The sequence below is a fragment of the Dromaius novaehollandiae genome, chromosome 3, assembly GCF_036370855.1.
Source record: "Dromaius novaehollandiae isolate bDroNov1 chromosome 3, bDroNov1.hap1, whole genome shotgun sequence".
Taxonomy (NCBI): Eukaryota; Metazoa; Chordata; class Aves; order Casuariiformes; family Dromaiidae; genus Dromaius; species Dromaius novaehollandiae.
In genome coordinates, this window is record NC_088100.1 from 102,269,070 (window position 1) to 102,286,229 (window position 17,160).

The window sequence follows — 17,160 nt, forward strand, 5'->3', positions numbered from 1 at the left end:
CTTTGAGTTGTAAGGGCAAGTCATACTCGAGAGAAGTGGTTGGAAAAAGTTGGCCACAAGAGGGGATGTTGTAGAGGAACTAGAATAAAAAAATATAACTAGAATAGTTTCTTCTGTGCAACTTTAGCTGTTGTCAGGTGTCTGTAATGAGAATTTGCATTTATTTCAGTTGTTGAACAAGGGGATTATAAATTAAATAAGATTGTGCATGTAAATGTCTATCAGTAGCGTTTTCCGATTTGTTGTCTTGATTTTAAGCACTACTAAAGAATATTTTAAAACAATTTTGTGATAGGCTTTTCTTTGTAAATTAGAATTTTATTTCTACCTTATACTATGTGCTCTCAGCAAAAATCACTTGGAAATGGAGGGTCAGGAGTTGCCTTTTTGATACAAGTTAAGTATCCAAATGTGATATTGAAGCAGTAGTGAATTTACTTTACATAAATTATTTTGAATATTTTCATCTTAAATGAAGGGTTTCAAGAAGTTGAATGTGTTCTACCTTGCAAAAAAGACCCATTGTCTGTTTTTTTTTCCTGTTTTTAGGGCTTAATGGTCTTTCAGTATTTGCAGAAAAGAAAAATACCTGTTGCCTATTACAAAACCATATAATACTTGTAACTACAACAAGATGATATTTTTAAAATATTGCAGAAGTTTTATTTGAAATAGGTTATCATCGAAGATATTTAAGCTCCTATGCTCTTTAGCTCTGTTTCCTTGTATTCCATTTTGAGCTGTAGTTGATTTGCTTTAATTTGTTCAAACAGTCAACTCTTACATGAGTAAAGACCAGCACGGTTCTTCATCTGAGAGTGAAGACGAAGCACTGGGTAAATATCATGAGGCCCTGTCTAGAACCCAGAGTTCCAGGCTGCCAGTGGTGGATGGCAGGCAACAAAAAAACTATGTATGGGAAACCAGACAAAAATACAGTCCTCTGTCTGCAGAATATGATGGATACAGTAGTGAAGCCTCAATAGATGAAGGTAAGATTGTTTTACAAGCATTCCTTTTATTCCTAATTTTATAGTTATGTTGTGGATAAGGCAGCTGTAGGCAAGGTCAGCTTGACTTGCAAATAATCAATATCTGCAAGAAATATCCAAATATCTTATATACTTGTGCGTGCTCCAAAAAAAATGGTGTGGATTTGTTTGTGTGCTCTTCCAGAAATACTGAAAATGATATAATTTCTTCTTATATTACGTGATGTGCAGTTTTATTAATAGTCATTTTATTCTTTGGGGAATCTTCTTTAAATTATTTTGATTTAGGAAAGAAACATGGCAACTCTTCATAAATTCTAGGGTATTATAAATGCAAACAAGATCCAGCTGCAGGATCTGTTATGCTTTTATCAATAAACTGTTGTAACAGCAAAGTAAGTGGAACTGGTTATTGCTTATGGTGCATATGGTCATTGCCATATGCATTACTGAAATGTCTTGCATCTTTCCTTGAAATCACAGAAAGAAATAATTTCAAAGATTAGATTAATATAAATCTTCCACGGAGTTAAAAGTTGCATGTAAACAATAGGCTGTTTTCTTTTGTTGTATGTATTTGTTAATTTTCATTAAAGGTCATAGCTAACTGGCTGGGTAGTCAGCTATCACTATTTTGTCTGCTTTTTGTGCTTGAAAATAGTTGCATGTGAAAACTGTATCTCCAGTCATTTTCTAGCATCAAAAAAGGGAGCTTTGGTTGAAGTTAGTTAAAAGTCAGGCTCCAATATAGCTGCTCTGTTATAGTAAGACATTTCTTGGCCTCCCTTTAATAAATAAAAACACAGTTTTTTAAAAGATTAGTTAATATTTTCCAACAAAAGTGGATACATATAATTGAAAGGAAGTCTATACCTAAATATACGCAATCCAAAAGTGCTTGAAAAAAATGAAGTTGAGTATTTAGAAGTCCATTTGTCACTAAAACTTGAAATCAGTGCATGCTCTTTAATGAGTCCGAAATTAAGGCCCAAAGGACGTGAAAGCCGTCATTGAAGCTGTGGAGAAAGAGAATTCTTTTCTCTTCTGATCATTGGAATTTTCAGATCTTTCCTTTGCTTTTGAACTCTAGAAAGACTGGTGAGTCTGAATTCCAGCAGCTAGGGAAGTAAATGCAGAGCTGAGGTGGGACGGTAAGGACTGATCCTTGCACACGTTTATGGAGAAGGACAGCGATGAGAAGGGATAGTAAAAGTATCCTGTTTTGTTTTTTATATCTACTGACATCTATCAGCAGTATTGTTGGGGGAATATGAAAGGTGAGATACTAATTTTGCTGAGATGCAGGTTATCTGATGTCACCGTCAGAAAGGACGGTGAGATATATTAACAGGAGATGGAAAAACAAATGTGGTTATTAGCAAATACCATCAGATATTACTACTACGACAAGAAAACTACTCTCAGATACTCAGAATGATGCATTTGTCTCACTTTTAACCAATGGAGCCCCTTGTTAAAATAAAGTCATAGCATAATTCAGGTTGGAGAGGACATCTGATGTTCCTCTTTCTATTTCAGTTATTCAGATTCTGACCCTACGTAATTTTCTCAAATACTTTTGCACCTCAGCTTTCCACTTTAGCCCTGTAAGATGTAAGCTTCAGTTGCATTGTGCTATTGTCAATCCAGGATTTTTTTTCTGTTTTATTAATTGTGTTCCTTATGATGCTCTCAGATCATCAAAATTCACTCTCACTGGTTTCTGCTCTCTTCTGAGGAATAAGAACCTCAGTCTGGAAATTTATTTCATGGTTAGAATCTAGGACAAGAGAAGCCCGTTCGCAAGTCCAAGCGTTGCAGCAAGAAACCAAACAACTGTTTTCCCGCTCCTGCTTTTTTCTTTCTTCTTCTCTTGCTCAAGATATCATCCATCACCAGCTGCTGTCCCTTTTCAACACTCTTTTCCTTCAGGAAGTTGGCTGAATGTTAAACTTAGGGTGTGTGTGTGGTGGTTTTTTTGTTTTGCCTTTAATTTAAAGAATACAAGCTCTTAACTGGTACTAAAATAAATATGTAAATTTCATTTATTTTAATGAAAACATGATGTTTCCAGGGTTTAGGGAAAAAAAGTTAAAGCAAAAATATCAAAACATTCTACTTACCAAATTGTGAAGTCTTTAACCACTTATTTCTACTTACAAAAAAGCTTTAAAACTGTCAGTATTTTACTTTTTCTACTGCATGTAAGAGAACATTCTCTTCAAACATTTTACAAGGAGTGGAGAATCAGCAGTGTTATTTGTCTGATAGCCTGCAGTTATTCTACAGCTTTCTACAGAATGCTTGCAAATTAGAGTGGTGATCTTGCCTCATCTTTGCAACCCATTAATGTCAACAGAACTGTTCAAAAAAGTTCTGTGGTATTGGACATGGCAACAAAAAAACAACCTGGTATTTTTCCTCTTTTTGGTGACCTGAAGGTGGCACACTAGAGTAATTAATTAGTGTGTTAGAACTTTTTTGTTCTTCCCACATTATTTTAAATATAAAGAATCTTTGCACAATGATAAAAATGTGTTTGAAAAGAGGAAAAGATAGAAGAGTGTATCTTGTTGTTACATTTGTCACAGAAGGAAAGCTGCCCAGTCTAGAACTTTGAAAAGGGAAGGTGGGAACCTTGTGAAGAGAACCTGCAGTCAAAAATAAATAAGTATGAGGCTGGCTGTCACTACCAAACAGTTCATATGAGTTCAGAGAAACAGTTTACTGAACAGGTGAGGTCAAAATCTCAGATTTCCAAGTAGGGAACATCAAGAAACATACTAGACGTTTCAGTGTAATTTTTTTAAAATTACGCATCTTCACCATTTTTAAATTTAAGGCATAAATCTTTAGGAGACTTGCGATGCCATAGAGACTGTGAGATTTTTTTCATTAAGTAGTTGACTTTTATAATTGTTGAATTAGTTTAAGTGTAAAGAAAAGTGATTTCCTAATTCTTTGTGATGGGAGGGACAAGCGATATGTTCCTATGTACTTTAATATGAGAAACAATTGTTAGTGTATTTCTTTGCTGTGTTCTTCTGCTTCCTCATATGTACTTTGTCATTTCTACTTCTAAGATTTGAATATTTTAGTTGTACTTCCAGCCTAAGGCATCCTTCAGTGCATTTGTTGACCAGGGCTGGACACTGTTGCAATGATGAGAGAAGAGAATTCATTTTTGTCTCATCTCTGTTCTCTCTCAACTCATCCCTGGTAAATCTGCTTCTGATGGTATCATTAAAAGTTGCATCAGAGAGAAAGAGTAATATGAGCTGACGAAGATGCATGATATTTCATTTTCAGAAACTTCTGTGTTACTTTCTCTTTAGCAGTTATTGTCATATATTGTATCTTGCAGTAGTGTCCTGTGTGTTTTCAAAGGAGCCAATAAGTGGTTTTCCTAATAACTGTTTATTCTGCATTTTACTGTTCACTTTTTAAGTATCTACTTGTTTAGACATTTCTGCACTAAACGGTGTGCTCACAAAATATTGCAATGGAAGAGACAAGAAAAATACGATCTTGTTTTTATTAATATACCTTACAAGCTTTGTTTGCATTTCTAAAAATTGTTAAATATACAGTATTAATATAAAGTAATGCTTGCATTACTGAAACTATGACAAAGTCTGATCATATTATCTTAAAATTTGCTTATTATCAATTAATTAGTTTATTACATATATTCTCTGGCTGCATGTCTTCTAGAAATGGGGTATTCTGAAGCCTGAAACGTGTGGTGTATTTTCACATCGTTCTTTTCTCCTCTAGATGGCCATATTAATCTTTCTTTTCAGGATATTTATGGAGGACGGACGTAGCATTTTATATAATGTGTTTAATTCTTAAATGAAGAAAACTATATTTTGTGTTTTTTACTTATTTTTCTATATTTCAATGATGGAATGTTTTAGTAGCACATTAATTTGTTCTATGAAATTTAGGTTTTTAAATTCCGATTCACAAATACGTGCTCATGACCAGTACCTGATCCACTTTGTGTATTTCTATAGAGCATTTGATGCATTTAGATTCTGATGAATTTAGAGTATTTTAAATGGAAAATTCTAATTGATATTGGGCTTAAATGCAAGCTTTTCTGCAGACTACAAGCTGTTAGCAAATTGATAGATGTATCTTTTTGTAGTATCTCTATATAAAATCAAGTTAATTGGAAAATGAAGTTGAAGACAAATCATGGCAAAGTAAAATGGTATAGAAGATACATTTACACTTGAAATCCCCAGCTCTTGCACAAATGATTCAAATCTATTAATCACTGAAAAGAGAAACCAGCATATCTCCAGTATTTCTTGATATCTGTATGCGGACTTAACCCAGTTTCTGTGCTTAGGGCCCAGGGATTAAGGGGTAGCTCAAAGCTTCAATTCTTATTTTTGCAGTTGTCTTTGTTTTTTATCACGCTATCCAAGAATGTATGTGTACTTACTGAAGTAACGTTTGCTCCTTTTCCCATCCTGATATAACTTTCCTTTTACTTTTGATAATGTGCACCTTATTTTTTGTAGCATGCCTGCCATTTCAAATGCTCTTATGATCCTATTGAATATATAGTAATTGCCTTTATTCCAATTTTTTTTAATATTCTGGAAGAGGAAATTAATATAGGTTGTGATATTACACATTGATTTCAGAAGATAAAGAATAAAAAATAAGCAAAAAACACCAAAAGAATTTTTAAAAAGCAAAAATAGCAATGTAAGATACTTCTGCTAACGAGGAGGTTATTATGAATTTAAATGGGGATCTAAATAAGGAAGTATTTTATTTGCAAACTTTAAATTGGCCTTATTCTTATGTACTTTGGTAACTGAAAATATTTGTTAGTATCTTTATTGGTCATCATCTTAAACAGACTATGCTTTCTTAATAACTTCAATTTCCAAAAAATGTGCAAAATGGTTTTGAACTAGCTTCTTTATTGGCTCTAGTAGTGGCTACTTCCTGGACTTGTGTCTTTGTTATCTCTATAAACTTCATAGGCAAGTAGAATGTATTTTCTTTAAGGAAACAGTCCCTGGTGGGAGTTTTTAAACTTAAGAATGTTAAGATACGTGTGTTGAAGTTACAGTTTTGTAGGCAGATGTCAAAAGCTGTAGGTTCTTCTTTGCTTTTGTAACCAAGATTCTCTGAATTTCTCCTCTGAGAGGAATAAGGGTGTGTGGGGGGGGAGTGGGGAATTCTACTTGTAGGTAATCTGCTGTGTTCTTAAAGCATCTCTTGCCCAAATCTCTTCTTTAACAGCTGTGCAAAATTGCAGTTGTTACCAAGCAAATCAAGAACATCCGTCCCAGTTCTGATGTAGAGTAAGTGACAATCATGATGAAAAAGGTGGAGAACTTTAAGCAAACTTAGATTTACTTTTTTAGCTGTAGATTATCAGTGCAGTACAACCACAGGTTCTCCAACCTATTTTAAAGTCTGTTTCTAACATCTCAATTGGTAGAGCCCTGCAGCTGAAGACATGTATGTTCAGAGACTCTATTTCTGAGACTGGCCCAAGTGCCTTACATTTCACAAGGTTTTCTGGAAACATATGGAAGCACTAAAAGACTGCAGTGAGAAAACATAAGTTCTCTTAAATGAGAATCTGCTGCTCTAGCAGGCATATGCTGCTGGATTTTATCCATCTTTTCCATATTGTGAAGGTAGAGTATGATGTTATTCTTGTAGTTTATCTTCTCCACTTTTATTCTTCTTTAGGCTTTTGGCACTTTATGTTGATATGTTTGTTGGACATATGTTTGCCTTGCTCCTCAGTGTCAATCTTTGCACGTGAAGGCGACTGTTCTTCTGGAATCTCTTGGATCTGATTCTTTATGCAGGTTTTTGCATTTTCTCTCTTGTTAGTTTTCATCTCTTAGATAAAGTGTCTTCACTGAACCACTTGGAGGATATATAGAGATTTCCTTTCAGTATATTCCCAACATAAACAAAAAGAGCTCTTTCATAAGCACCTCAAACTGGCATACTGATAGATCTCTCAATTTGTTAAAGCAATTTTCTTTTGAGGAGGAGGGGAAAATATGGGTGCATCATGTTCAGCAAACTAAGGCCACAGAGTTCTCTCAGAGTTGGTTTACCTATCTGTACATTTCAGATACTAAGAATTACAGGCAAAGAATATAGTGTAAGTAGCGGAATAAGAGCTATAAACTAGTATTCGTATTGGAAGAGTGAATGCTCAGTTGCATACTATATCATGTTGTGATGTTAACTTAGTTATTTCCCTTCTTTTTCCTCTAATGTGCTTTAAAGGAAGAAATTTGAAATATAATGGGAATAGTATCTGGTAAGAAAGTGGCTGCACGTTTTTCTCTGACCTTTGTTTATTAGATTACCTGTGAGATCTCTGTGGTATAATACCTGTTGAAAGAAAATATTCTATGTGGCCTGAGGCTTGGGTAGAGATAGTGCTTGCAGTAGTATGTTCATCCAGATAATTTTGAAAAGGTCTTAAGTAAAGATGCTTAAGAGAAGTCTTAAGTAATCTTTAGAGCAGTTATTTCCCGAATGTTTCAAAGTGTATTTTGAAGGCTGAGTCAAGTTATAGCTATGAGATATTCCAGATATTCGTGCTGTGTCCACCACCGTCAGCTGATACCATTCTTGATACACTTTTTGGAGTTTGCTTTTTTTTTCCTGAGAGGAAAAAGAAGGTGCTTTAATTATAGTATTCTTTCTTTTTTTCTTCTTTTGATCCATCAGATTTGATCTCTTATCCATGTGGCTATTTATACCAGCTTCCATATACTTCTGTTTTCTGTTATGTGGACATCCATCCTTGAAATTTCATGGTATAAGAGTAACTTAAATATCGTTATATAATACGGGGAGAACAGACAACAACATGATGCTAAGGATACAAAAATTCTGATTCTTGGTTATGTGCATATGTCTCTTATTTATTGAAGGGAGTAAATTGTGTGGGTAAATTGCCTCCAAGCCCTTAAAAATTTTGGGAAGGAAAGATTGAGAGATTGAGATTGTGGTTTTGAAGCCCCTGTGTGTGTGTGTGGCAGTTCAATCCATATCCATACCAAGGGAATGTTGTAGGGATAGTTTTGTGTCTACTGTAGTACAAAAAAGACAACTTTGTAATTCAGAGATCTGCAGGTTGTTGTGCAGAGCTATGGACAACATAGAATGTGCCTTATTTATTTATTTATTACTTCCAGGATGGCTTCCTAGTGCATTATTTTGTGCTAATGAAAGATAATCCTCTGTTATTTCACTGTAGAATAATAATGAAAGATAGTAAATTCTGTTAAGTATTTGAAATTGTGGTGCATGTCTTTGAAAAATACACTCAACTGAGCATTGCAGAGCAATTTAGAGATTAATTTTTCATCTGTCTGATATTCTTCGGTTTTACAGAATTCTGATCTGTTTTATGTCCCAAGAAAGTGCCACTCTTTCTCTTTTGAAAAGTTCCTAGTATTAAGGAAATATTATTCAAGTATTAAGATATGGTCATGTTGCGGTTATGACAAGCACGCTGTCATAACGCTGTACAAATAGTCTGGAGATGTGGAATGCATAGGATCCACAGGTAAGAGTAGAAAGCAAGTGTAATTCAGTAATGTTCTTGTAACGTTCTTGGGGAATATTCCCTGAAATGGAAATAGGTAGACATGGGAGTTTAAAGAGAAAGGTGACTCATGGTTGAGTTTAGATCTGGTTTGAGGAGAATGGAGTTATACTGTACTTTTGAATTGAAAAGCTGGATAGATGATATGAAGTAGTGCATGACAAGTCTCTTGTTGACTGAAGGTAACATATGAAAGTGCTTGATAGAGTAAAGTCAAATGATTCTGAAACTGTGGATTTACTTAGCAATTAACAGTGGAGATGCTGGAAGAAGATGTCAGAGCATGCATATCATCTACAGATGACAGGAAAAAATTAGTACCAAAACTCAAAGTCAGTGGTGATGATAAGATTTTCAACAAGAAAATTTCCTTTCCAGCTAGGTCAGCTCCAAAGAGGAGAAAATTGACCCTCCAGTGGGAAAGAGTTTTTCCTGATGTGTGCAAGTGAGCAGAGCAAACTCAAAAATCAGGCTGCCCCTGCCAGCATTTCGAAATATTTGAAGGAATATGCTCTGCAGTGATGTGAAGGCTTTGAAGAAAGTCACCCTTAGCAATGTGATTTCCGAAGTGATGTAAATCATGCATTAATAATTATAGGAAATTTTTCATTTTATTTTAAACTCAGTTGAATACATCTCTCATCTATTTGAATCTGGGATTTGTGAAAGGATTAGGATTTCTTTTGCTTGTCATTACCTGGGAAATGTTTGTGTGCGTATTTATGGCTAAAGTATTTCCTTGTGGCATTGTACTCTCTATAGACGTTCCACATTAATAAAATGTAAAACAGGTTTGTGATACAAACACAAGAGGTAGTAGTACTAGATCAGTGAAAAAGATCACTTTCCTGATGAACTGCCTCGAATCAGCTTTTGCTAATTCTGACTGAAAACTGGTTATTTCTTTCACTAATATAATCTAAAAGATATATAAACAGGAAACCTTGAAAAAACTCGTATTAGAAGAATTTAGATACATTAAAAATAACCAATAACTATTTTTAACATTAAGTGCCTGTCAGTTTCAGCATTTAGTTTCTAAGTGAGTTCACTGGCTTTTTTTTTCTTTCTTTTCTTTTTTTTTTGTATTACTTACTCCATCATATTAAAAGAGAGAGCGATAATGATAAAGATAAAATTAGTCTGGACCTAGCAGTGGTGAGAACACTGGAATAGCGCACAGCAGGGACACACCTTCCAGTTGTCTTACAGCGGTATTTTAGTTTTATACAAATTTTATCACTGCAGTTTCTCAACTTCTTCACATAAAATCCACAGCAAAATCCACAGATGCACTTTTGTGGAGGATGTTTTCCCCTTTATCATCAGAGTTTTGCTTGAATTAAGACTTTAAAAGAGGGCAAGGTTAGCAGCTAAGTTAATCTTCTGTTTTCCTCTTAGTCTTTTCCATCTTGATCCATATCTATGCTCAGGCAACATTTTTTTTCATAATTTTTCTTCTGTTGACAAGAACAACAGATTACTTCTATAACTCTTTCTGAACTATTTTTGTTTTGTTACCTACTCAGTGTAGATTACTTTCTTTATGCCTGTGTATTCATTGCATAGATATATGCTATATCATAAGACTTCTTTTCCTGTCAAAATAAGCTTTCATATACTATTTACAACATGTTTGTGTTGTACTTGCAGGAATTACTGGGATATTTTCCTTGAGAGGAAGCATGAGATATATAATATAACTTGAAATCCCTATTTTTTTGCAATTACCTTTCCTCTACTTTGTTTGCAAGTAATCTGGAAATAGATCTTTAGGTAGTGTAATTTCCATACTTCTGGTTGTTTCAGTATGGTTGAAGATTATTTGCTGTGATGAATTTGTGATCTCATGGAAGCACATAGGAAAACCCAAAGGGAAAATTATTTTATTACCGGAAATTTGATTCTGGACCTTAGAGAGAAGCTAACAGTCAAGCTAAACTAGGTATAGGATTTTCTGTGTGGAGTCACCTATGCCCAATCCAATTGAAAGCTTGATCTTTAAATTTATAAATAGGAAATCCTGCTACATTCACTTTCTGCACCATTTAATATCCTGTCAGCATGTGTTTTCGTGGATATATTTATACTACTTTTTGTTTAAAGAAAGTGCTGTTTATTTGTAACCTTTGCACTGAGTCTTGTTGAACCACTTTAAATTTTGTCCTTTAAAGTGCTTTTTAAAAGGTATTCAGTTATACTGATTTTTTTCATTTGCTATAATTTTTAAAGGAGTTTTATGACATTCCTTTGCAAGATGTATCAATTTGTCAGATAAAGGTTTAAAATTAGATACATTTTATTCATGTTAAAGTCACACCCAGCTTATTTAAAGGCAGCTTTGACTTAGAGTTGCAAGCCTGAGGATATTGATTTGAATTATGCATGACTGTCTGGTATGCAGTTCCATTAGCCTGCTGGATGGGTAATGTAAACATGTTCAGAATTTTAAGTATCCTATGTGAGCGGCAGGTTAAAAATAGAGCTGATAAGAGTGTGTGTATTTGGAAAATCCAAATCTTGGAGAATAAAAGGTTGATCTCTTCAAGAGGCTGTCTTCAGGTGTGTTCATTTTTTTGTTTGTTTTTTCTTTGAAAATGTTCAGCCCAAATACCACTTATTCGTACTGCTTGAACAGGTGAAATGGTTGCTGTTGTGTACTGCAATGAGTTGACATCGGTGCCAGAAAACATAACAAAGATCAGGCTAGCTCTGCATCTTCTTACAGAAAAAGAAATAACCTCTGTTGTTCAAATTGGTCAAGATTAATGCTAGTGCTTAGTCTGATTTCTTCATATTTTCAGGGAACCTGGTTTAGAAACATTATTTGATGTTGCTCAAACTTCTTGTGGCTTGCAGTATTTCACAGTTCCCATTTTTGTTATATGTGATCTATATCTTTTTGCCTAGTAACTCTTATACTTTAGCAATCTGTAGTTTGGTAGTATAAGTAATGGCTTCTGAAACTTTGTTTTGAAACCCTTAGCAGTGAAAACACTATTCTTAATAGCATTTAAAACAGTTAGTATCTTTTTAGAACTTTGTCCAACTTCCTGTAAATTTCTAAAATAGAAAAATATGACAACTCCAAAATGAAAAATACAATGCCATCTCTGGTATATTTTGTTAAGGCTTAATATACTTTTAAATGTTTGTCATATATGTAGCATCCATGGAAATATAATGAGCTGAATGAAAATCAAAAAAATCTAGAAAGCTATTGAACTTATTTTCAAAATCTAATGAATACAGAACAGAAATCTAGTGTGATTTTGTATTAATTTGGAACTACATTCTGAAAATTATTTTGGTTGAAGTCTTTCATATTTCATTATGGTAAGTTCTGCACTTTAATGTCGGAATTGAACCATTTTTAGAGAATAATGGGAAAGAATAATGATTATGTTTTCCCTGAACTTTACAGTATTTACTTGTTTACTCCTTAGTATAAAAATAATTGCATGAAAATTTTCACATAAACATATGTCTTGGAAGCTCTTCTTGAAGATGGAGTTCCCTGCTCTGTGCAGTGCTCTGATTTCCCCCCCCCCCCCCAAACAAATCTTTGATCATGCATTGTCGGTCCAAACAAAATTTGGCCAATAGATAATTCTTGAGTAGCTCTGGTGAAATTTGAAAATATATTTTGAGTTGATGGTTATTTTTCCTTGTAACTGAAAAATTCATCTATTAATAGAGACTAATGTCTAATGCTCTTCTTCAGAGAAAGTCATCATCCTATTTCATAATGGCTGTTACCTTGGACAGTTTACAGAGCAAGATTCCTTTCCCTAGTAACGAGAACCTCTGCTCTGAATTGGCCACTTTTCCTGGTGCCATTTCCTTCCTGTTAACAAAAAGAGTATTTAAAAAGCAGATCTTTGGGAATAAAAACACTGTAGTCATATGTGTAAAGGCGGTCTGTGGCCCCAGAGATGCGGACAACAGTAGTGGCCATTTCCAGGCATGTGAGATTCTGTGAAGGAAGAATTAAGAACTTTTGTTGTGAAGGATGGTAACAAAGGTAATTTATTCTTATTATTGCTTAAAAAGTACTAGTTTGCTATTTATCTCTAAGAGGAATGGGGGAGCTCTCATGTATTTTGGTGCACAGTGCAGGTAGTCAAGGAGAGTGTTGTACAGAGAAGAAATAATAGCATGTGTAAAGGTGAATGTGATAGTGGGATTACTGAGCTGTTTTGTAAATATCTCTCCTGTTTCAGATACTCAATTTTTTGTGAGTGGTTTCAACATTAAACTGAGGAACTATAAATACTGTGATACAGATTGCTTACCATAAATACCACAAAGTAGTGCTTACTTTGAGTTCTTTGAGCCAAAAAATTTGAGAAGGTTTAATTATAGTTGAATGTACCTTTCTACTAAGTTCACAGTAAGAGCATTATATTGATGTTTTTCATCCCCCAAAGAAAGTATCATAACCTGAGAAAATTCAAAGTTTAAAATTTAAAAGAAATGCATCTTATGAAATCCATGCAAGCACAGGTCTAACCCGCAGTGACGCTGTGAGAAAAATGAAAGCATGTTATTTGTCTTTAGTACACGAATGTTTGTGGAAAACTTACCAGAATGGTAAAGCTACTGTGCAGCGTTGATATAAATGAGAGGTTAGAGTCTGTGGGTCTTACACTTCAGTATCTCTGGCTCAGGTGTGGATTCAAAAGCAAGGCTGAGCTTGTGGATATGAACAAGTCAGGTAGTTTTCTGTGGTGTGTTTTGCTGTAATAGGGCTAAGTTTAACAAATTAAGGAAAAGGGGGAAGAAAGGTATTGCCTAGCCATTCTGCTCTGGATGTATAACAGTTAAGTTGCCTTTGCTGCACGCACGCAGCTGATGTCTTTCCATAAACTTAATGGAGTCAAAGTTGAGAGTTCTGAGTCTGTATCAAGTCCGTATTACTATAATTTATTTTCTCTTTTGGTTATTCCCCCTTACTTCCCATACATTAGTTCAGATTATGTTAGTATCAGCACTTGGTTTTTGTGTCCTGCATAAATTTTTGTGTCCTGCATAAATTTGGCTAGCGAAGTGGGAGAGTCTCTTTCCTCTGTAAGAAGAGGTCACAATATGGGAACATAATAGGAAAATCATTTTACTAACTGCCCTCTACTTCAGGACAGTTTGCTGTCTTCTGTGTCACTGATTAGTACACATTATTGCCAGCCTATTGGAATTCAATTTGCCTTTAAAAGTTCGCATGATAAATTGGTATAAGTAGGCCTAACAATTTCTGTTTAAGGGAGTTCTATTTACTGTGGCTTATGTGTAATCTCTGAATTTAGTACAATGTTTCTGCAATTCCTTTCTGAAATGCTTGCTTGAATTTGCTGCATGTTGTACATCTTCAGGAGAGATATTCATCAATACTTTAGAAACACTTAAACTCTGTCAACTCAAAATAAACAGCAAACTCAGAAGTATTCTAGGTTCTCCTGTTTCCATTTTAGCACTCTTTCAGGAGTGATCAGATTAAACCGTTTTACATCTACATCTATTTCATTTTGATTTCCTTGAAAACCAGTGATATAAGATAGAAAAGAACCTACTTGCTTATTTCATTACAAATGTAATATATGGCATACCTCTGTCTCTTTTTTTTTGGGGGGGGGTGGGGGTGGGGGGGAGAAACACTTCCAAGAGATTAGATATTCCTCCTGTATAGATGGCTCAGATTCCTACTGTGTCAGTTTTCTGGTGTTTGATAAGGCACACAAAGCAGGGGTGGGAGAAAGCATATCACTTGTATCCATGGTAACTTGAAAGATACTTTGGAACTCAAAGGGGTAGAATAAGCCAGAGTAATAGGTCTCATTATAAGGGCAAAATACATAAAAGGTTCAGGCATATGCTTTTAATTAGTTGCCAAAAATAGCTAGAATGAGAGACGACGCAATGAAACAATAATTCTTAGTGTTAAAAATGGGCAGCGTTTTAAGTCTAAAGATGTGTTCAACTGAAAAGCTCTTATCTTACCATCTTATGGGTATTCAGTCCATGAATACTAATAGATTTGCTATGGTTTCTTAATCATGCTTAGGACATGAGAGAGCACACTGATTAAAAACTAGTGTAAGTCTCATATGACTGCAAGTTTTAAAAGTTGCATAATGATGTTAATTCTCATAGCTGTGATGCAGCGTCTTATGAATAGCATGTGCAAAACATTCTGGTGTGTTTTACAAGTGCACCATTGGAAAAATAAATTTAATGAGTGCATCTATGTAGGAATAATAAAAAGAAAGATTGAAAATGCAGATTAGTTTGAGGTTGAAAATACAGTATTTTTCATAATAAGTCACTTTACTTATCATGCTATTTTAAAATTAATTAATGGGAGAGTGTGAAATGCAGTATGAAACTTGAATAGATGCACTAGAATTGAATCTAGGAGAACCAAAATAGAACAAGGTATAGGGTATTTGAATAACCATTTTAATGGAAATATTTTAATACAGTGAATAATTTTAAAGTTTTCTATTTGAACAGCACTGTGTTTGTAAGGAATCCATCTTGTATTGCAGTGCAATTCTCCACATTATTTCCTCTGTTGCTATAGAAACTAATTCTAGTGCAGCTGTGATCGCTTATCAAAATTCTAATGTTTCAATACCCATTTCTTATTTTGAGTTATTTAAATAGCCTTGTCTTACTTTGAATCAAACTGCACATTTCATCACAGCTGAATTGTTGACTGGTCAAAATGTTAATGTAAAGTGATAGAAAATGTTGAGTTTTTTCCTCTTTCTGCCATCTAAGCTATCATACTTATTGTTAAAGTTTGAATAACAAGAAAATTAAGGCTTTTTTACTTGCTAAATTATAAAGGTCAATATTTGCTGTCTAACATCAGCATTCTGTAATGGATATTATTTCATCAGTGTAATCTTAATTATGTTTAGTATTTCATAAACCTTAAATTGTGCATGTTACTGATATGTTGCCCTGTGTGATTTGTGCATGTGTCTTTTTATGGGTGTGTGTGTGTGTGTGTGTGTGTGTGTGTGTATAATTAAACTACAGTTGATTTTTTTACATGAAACCTGTATGTTGCCATGTTCATTTTATCAAAATAAAATTTTCAGTGATACTACATTGTCTGAAATTAGTCAGCAGCAAGGTATACTGCAGTACAACATAACCAGTTGAAGTATTCTGAATCTCTTCTGGTTCTTGTTTTATTTGTTTTTTTTTTCTCTTTAAACAATGAAAGTACTATGCTGGTAGATACAGGTATATAACAGATCAGAAATCAGCAGTGTTATTGGCATATGCAGAGGGCTATACTTGCCTGTGACTTGTTAAACTGCTGTATAGAAAATACTTTGTAGATATTTGAGATGATCCCTGTCCTTGATTATATGATACAAACTCATTTTTTTAAAATAAGTATTGTAGAATCAATGAATCATAGGTTGAAAGGTAGCTGTGGAGATCATCTAGTCTGATCCCGTGATACAAATAGGGCTAACTTGAAAGTTAGATCAGGTTGCTCAGGGCCTTGGACAGTTAAGCTTTTAAAACTTTCAAGGCTGGAGAATACAGAACCCCTCAGGGCAATCTGTTCCAGCGTATGACTGCTCTCATTGTTTCATTTTTTTTCCCTTATCTAATCAGGATTTCTGCTGTTGCAACTTGTATATGTATCAATTATATATATTGCTGTTTTATTAAGTAAGGTATTTTGAGCTTTTATCCCTGGGATTTGAAAAACATAGCATTCTGGTTCTGAACTATGTTTAACATCATTCTGCTGAGTGTGGTTTCAACTATAACATCAAGATGTAGAAACTTTGATAACACCAAGTTATGGAAATTGGTGGGACAGGAGTAGGCCTGGCTAAATATTGTATGCTTTCTAGTCTTGCAGCAAAGCTACTGAAATGTTCCAACAGTATTTTTCAAGATAATCACTGACTTTCTCAATAAGTGTACACTAATTTCATGTAGAGTGCAATAAATCATTTTCAAATTTGAAATTATCATACAAACATTTTGCAGCTGTAGCTGTCAGAGTTTGATTACTAATTAGCTGCTATATACCACCTTTACATCTCTTATTCAACAAGCTTCAAACAGTAATTTCAGATTAGGCACATAACATTTTGCTAATATAACAAAAGTCCGTAAGAAACAAATTTTAGATGAACATGAATGTTTTTACTTTGTCACAAAGCCTAATGAGTTTAATACGGTAAATACACCACCATCTTCATGCCACCACAATTTACCAGTTAATGTTTGGGGAGATTAAATGGGTTGAACATGATATGCTGCACTCTGATTCTTGACTATTTAGTATTACTGTTTTATTGGGTGGATGTCAGGGAAAAATTATTTGTCTCCTACTGTTTGATGAGGGCTGAAGCATCATTCCGTAGCCCTTGTAAGCCCTTGTATGTAATGTGCAGCTTTGCCACTGTTCTCTGATTCTAATAAGCTCATGGGTAACCTTGCACTCTTGTCACTGGTGCTACAGCTCAATGAAAATATCTTCACTGGACAGACTCAGTTTCATCTAGTCCCGTAGAA

At 34.4% G+C, this 17,160-nt stretch overlaps 1 protein-coding gene across 4 annotated transcripts in view; it reads left to right on the forward strand.

Annotated features, from left to right (window-relative positions):
* SYT14 (synaptotagmin 14) overlaps positions 1 to 17,160 on the forward strand; it is a 94,011-nt gene that overhangs the window by 31,350 nt on the left and 45,501 nt on the right. For 3 of the 4 annotated variants that reach the window (XM_064509623.1, XM_026123284.2, XM_064509621.1), the window contains one exon: positions 774 to 992. The exons of the other annotated variant lie outside the window; for it this stretch is intronic. In XM_064509623.1, coding sequence (XP_064365693.1) covers positions 774 to 992 — 219 coding nt within the window. The remainder of the gene's footprint in view (positions 1 to 773; positions 993 to 17,160) is intronic. 4 annotated transcript variants of the gene reach the window in all.